This window comes from Phodopus roborovskii, unplaced genomic scaffold (assembly GCF_943737965.1).
Source record: "Phodopus roborovskii unplaced genomic scaffold, PHOROB, whole genome shotgun sequence".
In the NCBI taxonomy this organism is placed as follows: Eukaryota; Metazoa; Chordata; class Mammalia; order Rodentia; family Cricetidae; genus Phodopus; species Phodopus roborovskii.
In genome coordinates, this window is record NW_026126480.1 from 59,508,291 (window position 1) to 59,518,529 (window position 10,239).

The window sequence follows — 10,239 nt, forward strand, 5'->3', positions numbered from 1 at the left end:
TGAGAATAGACTGGAGAAAACATACCACAGAAATGCTACAGTGATTAGTATTTTCAGTGAGTCACCTAATTTCCTGAAGTAAAAATTCTTTAATAATTCACTTGGACTATTTCTGTCTTTATTGGAGGTTTTTTAAAGATAGGCAGCACATACATCAATTTTACAGTAGAATATAGGCTGGACCTTGATGTGTCCATATTATGTACATTGATTAATGGCATAGGTCAATGTCATTTCCTTTCTGTAGGTGTCAATTTATCCTATTTTTGTTGATGAAATCATGTTAGTATTGTTGTAGACTATCAGTCCACAGTTCTTGCTGTATGATTTCTCACCACAATTATTGTTATTATACAGGAAGCATCCTTTTACTGCAAAGAGCTACAATTATTTCATTTTGAAGCAGTGAAACCAAAATCCCAAAGGTGTCACAGTAACACATAGACAGACCTTGGAACCCAGGTCCTCCCATCCAATGTAACACTAATGAATATTTACTAAGAATTAGTACATCTCATATATCTTTACTTATCAACTGAATTTTTATGTATTGTCCCTCCCTAGACTAATGAAAAGTGAAATGTAGTATGAATTCTAATTTTATTTCCTTTGATGGATTCATTATACTGGTCTTTTGAAAGCATGAACATGAGGACCATCAAGATGATCTCTGAAAAGTGAAGGGTTGTTTGCCAGTTATTAGCCAGTTATTACAATGCTCTATACCTTACTAATAAAATGATCATATGTAATTATAAGATGGCAAGGAACTGAACAAGTGGCACCCAAACTGTGATTAAAAATTGACCAAAATGGGGATTCTATAATTGATCCTACTATAGAAACAATTTTAATCAATAGGCAAATCATTTAATTCATTGTAATGGGAGGAGTGTTAATAAATTTAGAAAAAAATAACCTCAGTCTTATACTTCATACAATGTGTTATTTTTTCTCAAAAATTAATTGAAATATACAAACTAAAAGAAAATACACAGAAGAATTATACTGAATTGTATAAATAAATATTTTTTAGTGTAACACCAAAGAGAGGAACATAATTATCACACGGAGTTGAGTAGATAAAAATAAAATTAATGGATATATTAAAAGACTGAATGCACTTAGTATTGACAATGAATGATAAACTTGGAAAATAATTGTTTGTGAGACAGTGACGTAAAAGCATTATTTGATGGGAAGTCTCACACACAAATCCAGCAGAGAAAGGGAGGAGCAGTAAATACAAATTTAAAACAATGAAATAAATTTTACGTTTAAGATTGTCAGAGATTGAATCTAAATAATTATATGCAGTGTTGACAAGAAAATAACAAGAAACACTGTCATGAAATCTTTATACTAGTAGTTTAAATAAGTATCAACATTTGGACAAGAATTTGGCAACATCTGTTTGTATGTGTAGGAAGAATTCCAAAATTGTAGTTCAAACTGTGAAGTGGTAGGCAGAAGGTTTTCTAATGATTTTCAGAATAATACTTATATCTTGATTCTGTTAAAGTTATTTTGCTTGTGAATGTTTCATCCAATACTGGACTCAAAAGAAGGAGGATCCATAATGTTTAAACAATTGTTCTTAATCCCAGTATCTATCTGCAGGTTTTAGGAGCTCCGAAATGATGACAGGAGGGAGGAACAGTACAGCCATCACCAAATTCATTCTTGTGGGATTCTCAGATTTTCCCAAACTCAAGCTAGTCCTCTTTGTTGTCTTTCTGGGAATTTATCTCTCCACAGTGGTGTGGAACCTGGGCCTCATCATCTTGATTAGGATTGACCCTTACCTACACACACCTATGTACTTCTTCCTCAGCAACTTGTCATTTTTAGATTTCTGGTACATTTCCTCTACAACCCCTAAAATGCTCTCAGGATTCTTCAGGAAGCACAAATCCATCTCCTTTGTTGGGTGCACCATGCAGTACTTCTTCTTCTCAAGCCTGGGTCTAGCAGAGTGCTGTCTTCTGGCAGCCATGGCCTATGACCGCTATGCTGCCATTTGTAATCCTCTTCTCTACACAGCCATCATGTCCCCTTCCCTCTGTGTGCAGATGGTAGTTGGAGCCTATATCACTGGTCTCTTCGGTTCATTGATACAACTGTGTGCTATACTTCAGCTCCGTTTCTGTGGGTCAAATATTATCAACCACTTCTTTTGTGACCTGCCTCAGTTATTAATCCTCTCCTGCTCTGAAACTTTTCCCCTGCAAGTTCTGAAGTTTGTAATAGCAGTGATTTTTGGGGTGGCATCTGTCTTGGTCATCCTGATATCCTACAGTTATATTGTTGGCACAATCATGAAGATAAGCTCAGTAGATGGCAGAGCCAAGGCTTTCAATACTTGTGCCTCTCACCTGGCAGCTGTCACCCTCTTTTTTGGATCAGGACTCTTTGTCTACATGCGACCCAGCTCTGGCAATTCTCAGGTGTATGACAAGATGGCCTCAATCTTCTATACAGTTGTCATCCCCATGTTGAATCCTTTGATTTACAGTCTCAGGAACAAGGACATCAAAGATGCTCTTAAGCGATATAAGAAGAGGTGCTTTTCCCATTGCCACTGTTAAAGGTCTGTCTGGCTAGTGACTGTTGACTGGAAGTCCTTATCCTCTCAGGGGTAATTAATGTGATTCAGATATCCCAATGCTGTGGTGGAATTGCAAGTGAGTCACTCCATCGAATCCCAGGGTGGGCATATGCTGTGTGAATCCTGTGTCCTGCCTCCTCTTAGCCTTGGAGCTGGTTCCTCACAGAGCAGTTGATACATCGTTTCCCCATTTTTTTTGAAGTAAGAGTCTTTTGTTCTTAAGTTCCCAACTCTTATTTTTTCTTTCAGAATTTCAGATACTAAGAGAAAGAAAGAGGGCCAAACACAAGGCTGCCAATGATCCTTCTCAACCACCACATCTCAAGCAGTGTAATGACTGCTTTGTCTGAGACTTCAATCTCTTGAGATGTGTCCTGGTTGATTTTTCAGTCAATTTCACACAAGCTAGAGTGATCCAGGGAAAGGAACTGTAATTGAGAAAATGCATCCATCAAATTGCCTGGAGGCAAGTTTGTGGGGCACTGTCTTAGTTAATACTTGATGTGGGTTGACCCAGCTCACTAGGGGCATTGCAACCTCTGGGCTGGTTTCCCTAGGTGCTATAAAAAAAAATAGATTGAGTGGTGGGGAGGAAGATAGAAACAGAGCCTCCACCACCGCCTTGGCTTCCAGGTTCCTACCTTAAGTTCTTTACCTGACTTCTCTTTATGCTGGACTGCAAGATGTAAGCTGAAATAAACCCTTTCCTTCCCAAGTCACTTTTGGTCATGGTGTTTTATCACAATAGAAACCCTGGCTGGGACAAGGTGCTTAGGCCAGTTCCAATAGATAAAGATGAGAATGTGGGGAAGTGTCATTCTAAATTTTGACCTAAAATATGTAATAAAGTGTTTGTTCTAGAACTTGTTTTCTAGACTTTATTTTCAGAACCACACATAAAAAAGCCTGAATGAAAAAAAGAATTTTCATGATACTACACTACACTTGGGTGGGGTCATGTCTTTGTTTCTGTCATTGGTGTCCTATCTAGAATGATATTGTGGGACACTATTACTAGGGAGATCTGAACAAATGTCTTCTCAACTCTAATATGGAACTGATGACAGACTGAAGTACCAATATCCAAGTCCAATTTGGTGAACCAATGAGCTTTATTGGAGTTTCTTAAAAGAATATGGATGAGGGGTTGCTTACTGAAGCAGAAATTACTCACAGAGAGATGTATCACCTCAGCATGGATGGCAGACTACAAAGTCTGTAAACCTGGAACATATTGCAGATTGTAGGCAGCTCAACAGGATGGAGAGCATCCTTTCCAGGTGGGTCAGTTGTTCGAAACCTTTTCCAGATGGCTTGGCTGGTTTGAACTTTCTGGAGCCTGGGCTTGTCTGAGAGTGACTTTTAGCCATTTTTATTGCTTATATACTCTTGGTAATGGAGGGCCTGGTGAGTCTAGTCAATTTCAGGGACTTTCTAGCAAGAGTTTTTTTTTTTTGGGGAACAAAAAAACCGGGGGTGGGGGAAGGGGGGGGGCACCTGATGCCCCCGGGCAAGAAAGCAGGGGCGCAAGGGCACCGCGGGGCGTCCCGCCAGTCTGGCCCCGGGGGAACCCCAAAAAAAAAAAAAAGGGAAAAGGGGGACTCTAGTTTCTTATCAGCTGGCTCTGTCTTAAATATTAAACCATTTCTACTGATATAAGTATTTCCACGTGGTCTTATCTTACTGGAGAGAGGGCCCGGCATTCTACCCTGTTGGTCCTACATCTTGAAACTCCTCCCTTTTACTTCCTCTCTCCTCCTAGTCTCTTAGTCACACCTATCTTGCTTTCTTATTGGCTAACAGTGCTTTATTCATTAACCAATAAGAGAAACATACTTACAGAATGACATATCCCATCAAAGACATGTAACTAAGACCAATTTATCTGAAAGTAGAATGTTCCTTGGAGAAAATCCCAGAGTAACTGTCATCCTGTGTGTGGTATGGAGAGGCAAGACTCCCTGTGAGTATGAAGAATGAAGATGTGGATGCCTCTCAAATGACTGGTGGACTAAAGGATATAGTGCAGTCTCTGAAAGTAGCATGTATGGGGTAGGATTGTAAGTAGACTGTGGCATCAATTATGTGGTCCTTGCTCTTGGAAATAATGCATGCAGCCAAGGCTGAACTTCACTCATAAAGAATTTGCCTACTTAAGGGAATTGCAATGAGAAAAAGACATGCAGATGCTACTCTCCACAGCAGCCTCTAAACTGACAGAACGAGAAGCTGAGATGGAGATGTTGGTTTTGTGTGTTTTTTTTTTTCTGGGAGATAAAAGAAGAAAGAGGACACAACTTAGATCCATGCTAAATATAGCCTCCTGGGACCTAAAGATGTGCACCCTATGAAAAGAATTGGATAGTGAAGAGGGGGAGAGTAAGGTAGGCATGATAGAAGACAATGTAAAAAGGGGGAAATCCATGATAAAGCATGCAGATGGCCTAGTATAGGGAACTATGGTAACCAGAGACTATTTGTGTCTGAACTGCTTGAATTTGGGTAGACTTTTGAAGGGAAACTTAAGCTCTTATAGGCTACTATAGGCCAAAAGCATTAGGATAGATGGGATCGATCCAAGTGCTGTGGAAATGACACTAAGTTCCTTGGACAATGGATGCATAATTAGTCAACATGAGGGAAAGTCTGTCTGACTGCCTGGCTCACCTGAGCTGTAAGAAGCACTGGACTTTTCTAGGGCCCCATGGGTATCAGGGACTAAAGAACAACAAATGAAAAATAAGCATATGAAAAATATTGAGAAAACAGTGCATGAAAACTACAATTCCTACAGTGTTGTAACTGGCCATTGTAGTGGCATCTTGTTCTGCCAGTGTACTTGGGGTGGTAGCCCCATTTTAGGGCATGGTTTCAGGTGTGCAGGTGTGACCCCTTTTAAGGAAGAGGAGGAACTGGCTCACTCTCTCTGGAGTAGTGATTGGAGAATCCTGAAGGGCAGAGACTGCATCTTCAGGAGTAGGAAGATCATGGCAGTTATTTACCATCATTGTGTGAGTGCTCTCCTGATAGATACCTGTTAATTCTCTATCTGGTATTTGTGGACTCCTATAAAAGCACCTTCAATTCATAGTTGCACATAGTCTTGTAAATAATCCTCACCCATGATGCTGCAAGCAACCCTTATTAAACACATTAATTCACTAAGTGAGACTTGAGAGGAATTGGTTCTTTGGTCTTTCAGCATGCTCTACCTGGGTGAAAAGGTATTTGTTCATTCTCCCCGGACAAAGTTCTCACATCACAACTTCTATAAAGCAACAAATGGTACTGGGTGGAGCAATTTTCTGAAAATATCTTAAAATATATTTCTGAGCAAACAAAAATGGAAATTTTCAGCATATAAACTTGCATAATGTTAAAACAGCAATCTTAAGGACATACATAGCTCTGAAAATAGCTTTAACATATGGAAGGAATCTATTTCACTCTAAAAATATTGGGTTCTGACAGGACATATGGAATTCAAGAAAATGGGGGTACCTGAGAGCCTGATAGTAGAACCATCCACACATATAAAAGCTTACCATAATTATGCCTCAATTGATACAAAATTAAGAGAAGACTTTGGATGAGAAAGAAAATTGTGACTCTCTAAAGGCTTTGATTTGGGTAGGAGGAAAAGTAAGTTGAGACTTTGTAACCATGCTCCCTAGTGAAGGCTTGTCCTATAATGTCACATGACCTGTCAGTGCATGGGATTTGTAACTGAGAAACTATTTGACAGGGATTCTGATGGCAAGCCCCTTTAAATATAAGGCAATCAAAAACACAGTTAAATCCTCCCTTAAGATTCTTTTTAAAAGACATTTTAATTTTTATCTATGAGTCTGTGTGTGTGATGACACCTTCCTTACACAGGTATCTGCAAAGGACAGAAGAAGGTGTTGGACTCTCTGAAGCTAGAGTTGCAGGCAGTTGTGAGTAGCTTTACAAGAGTGCTGAGAACTGAATTTGGTTCCTCTGTAAAAACAGCAAGTGCATTTAAATACTGAACCATCTCTCTAGCCCCATCTTTTAAGACTCTTAACAGATCTAAGCTGAGAATAAAAACAGTTCTCCCAAAAGACCAAGAAGACAGGAACACTTGGACTCAAAACCATTTATGAGCTAAAGAGATAGCTCAGTAGTTAGGACCATGTATGGCTTTTAAAGAGGACCTGAGTTCAATTCCTTGCAACCGTGTTGGGCAACACACAATTGTCTGCAACTCTAGCTTCAGAGCATCAATCACCTTTTTTTCTGGATTCTGCAAGTAGGTAAAGAATTAAGATAAAGAATTAAATGTAGTTAAGAGAAGAGATGTTTACTAAGGATTTCTGCGCCTAGTAGTATGTGTGTATATTCTTATATGTATGTATGGCCCTCATATCTAGAATAACCGCAGTACTGGAATTGAAATAAAGTCACCTTTTATGTATCATATATCCTCTCACTTTGTGAAAATGTGGGATAAGCTAGACCCAGGTGAAGCAAAACTGGGAAACCAGGGGAATAAACTAGTGTCAAACTGGGTTTTATAGAGTGGAGGTGAGTGAGGCCTGAAAAAGCTGTAGATTACTTGGCTCAATACATTGTGTAGGCAGTCTGGGTGGTGAAGGGTTCATCACCAAGTCAGAATATGACCCAGTGGAATTGAAAGATCACCTTCCTGGAAATCCTAGATATCCTACAGATTGTGTTCATGAAACAAAATGGCCCATAGTAAAAAGAAATACAATATGCAGAGCCAAATTCTCATAACCAGAAACTGCAAGGTAGAAACCTGGCCATACAAACAGAACAGAAAGACCTTCTCTGCCAGAAGGGAAGACCAATACAGAGGGAGAAGGAGGAAGTAGGGATAAATAACACTAAGTGTGTTTGACACAAGCCATATGGAAACATAATTTTATATTGATACATGTTTTAAATAAAGTTAAATCACTTGGAATGATAATGCTAACCCCAAGAGTCATAGACCACCAGCTAACAAAACCTTCAGTGATAGGCATAGGAACCCTCCCTTGGAGTTGTTGATCAGGGTAGTCCATGACACTCACAAAACAATATAATATATTTCTGTTGTCCATTTTTCCTTCCCAGAATTTGAAGGAAAGACCCTATTGCTACAGACAACACATATTTCAGGACTTAGAGGAATTGAACTAGAACTGACCTAGAAGCCTTCTCCCTGAGGACTAGCTTTCATATCTGAAGGTGTTATGCAAGTTGTCAAGGGAGAAAAACAAGTACTATCCTACCCACCTGTAAAACTTACAAACAACAACATTGACCAGTACAGTAAGTTATCCCCCCAAAGGTTCAGTAGTGGCACTTAAATCTTGGGATAACTGATAGCCTTCTAAGGACCAGTCAATGGGAGGGAATTCATGCAGGCACTATAAATCCAGTCAATTACCCATGGCTGGTGGGGTCATTGATTGTACAGGAAAGCTATTACTGCCACATCCTTAAACCATTATATTTTAGTTTCTAACTGTATTCTAAATACTTATCCTTATTTCTACAGATAAGTGTAGTTCTCATCCCTTAGCAAAGAAACTTCTTTGCTTAACAGAGATCATTACAAGAATGTACAACTGACAAAAATGCAAAAAAAAAAAAAAAAAAAAAAAACAATTGAAAGTGGGTTTTCCAACTCCAAGTAATATGTCTACAATGTAGCCCCTACATGTAAAGCTCAGGAAACAAGGAAGAGGGGTTAAAATGACTGCAAGAGTCAGAGAATCAGGACTTCTTCTGTGAGATAGTCACACACACACACACACACACACACACACAGAGTTTTGCTCATGAAATTTCAAAATATGGTTTCCTAAACAGGACATAGGTAATGACAATACAATACCAGTTGACATTCTAACATAGATGGGTAAATCTCCTAAGGACCACTCCTAGATAAAAAACTATATACAATTAATGGCTGCCAAGAGATGGAGAATAAGTCTTCTCTAAAGACAAGGCCCCTGATAGATTATTAAATCCCAAGGGGCCATTCCTAAAATGCATATACATATGAGTAACACTAAACAGACTTAGCAGTCAACATATGCATATGTTATTTGTAGTAATGGTAATTAAATAAGATATCATGAATCTGAGAGTTGGGGAACATGGAGCAAAGTAAAAGAGAATTGAGTGGAAATTATATAAAAATAATACTCTTATGAAATTAAAAAAAATAATAAAAATTCCAGATACTGGAATTACCATTAAAGAGAACAAGGCAGTTGAAAATACACAGTAAAACACAGAGCAAGTATCTCCTAAAATTCTCATCTTCTCTAACAATGTCTTCCAGATACAACAGGACTGATGTACAGATGAACTCATGGAGACTGTCAGTGTGCACAGGGCCTGCACAGATTCAAGCTAGATGGGGTCCTAGCACAAGGAGGTGAAATGAAAAATCAGCCTTCAAGTCCTAACAAAGAAGCTATCTTCAGATGATGACCAATTGCAAAGGAAATTTTTGTTTCCTCTAATGGAATTTCACTGGAAAGTATATATCTACAATAGGAAGAAGAGAAGAAATGGAGAAAGGAAGAAAAAAAGAAATAAAGAAAGAAAGAAAGAAAGAAAGGAGGAAGGAAGGGACAGAGGGTGAGTCAGAAGAAGAAGGGGGGAAACAAAAGGGAGAAAGGAGGAAAAATGGAGGAGATGAAGAAAGGGAAAGTGAGGAGAGAAAAAGGGAAGGGGAAAGGAAAGATTGAACCTGTATCCAGCTTGGGCATGTGTCATCCTGAGATGAATATCCTTAGAGTTATGGTAATGAAGGGAAGAAAAAAGAAGTAATGCATGCAAACAATAGGTTTAAGCAAAGTGTTAAATCAAGTAAAATACTAGTCCTTCAACCATTAAAACAAACAAACAAACAAACAAACAAACAAAAAACTTCCCTTCATCAGCAGAAGACACATTTGAATCAACCATTCAGAGAAGTATACAAGTCCTGCCCCAAGCCTCAGAAGAGCCCTGACCACCTAAGACTATAGGGTTTGTAGCATCCCCCCCCATCTATTGTGCTATGCCACAGTCTGTACGTGTCAGTTGTTGGGAAAGCATTTTCTGCCATAGAACTGAGGCAAATGAGGAAGGCAGGAGGAGTAGACAGAACTGGATATGATGAAGTTAACATAAGTTCCATGGAAATAGTCATTACTTTTTATGAGTTTAAAACATAGTTTGACTTGCACCAATTTGGGTTACTTTCGGACTATCTATAATATATGAATGGATCAAGAAGCCCTATGTAAAATAGAGCATACAATTTCTTCATTTGACATTGTGAGTTATCAATAAGAAATTCTCTCAACCTACATCAGAGAAGCATCTTTGTGCAGTGGATAGTGGATACTACACAATTTTTTTTGAGTGTGCAGTGGATAGTGGATAATACATAATGTTACAACTGATCAAAGTATGGGGAACTATTGTCTATGGAATATCCAGTCATAAATTGGACATCTATATTGCACCATCTACCCCAAGACTCAGAAGCCATTGAGGAAGATTGTAAGAGCCAAAGGTTGAAGAAGGAATAGCGTCTTCTGGACATCACAAGACTGCTGCACTCAGGAACTCACAGTGTCTGTGGTTACCTAAACATG

General features: G+C 38.8%; 1 protein-coding gene across 1 annotated transcript; it reads left to right on the top strand.

Moving 5' to 3' along the window:
* Window positions 1-1,637: 1,637 nt before the first annotated feature.
* LOC127228895 (olfactory receptor 1440) lies at window positions 1,638-2,588 on the top strand. The gene has a single exon (XM_051194003.1). It carries the CDS (start codon window positions 1,638-1,640, stop codon window positions 2,586-2,588), a length of 951 nt encoding a protein of 316 aa, XP_051049960.1.
* The last annotated feature ends 7,651 nt before the right edge of the window (window positions 2,589-10,239 follow it).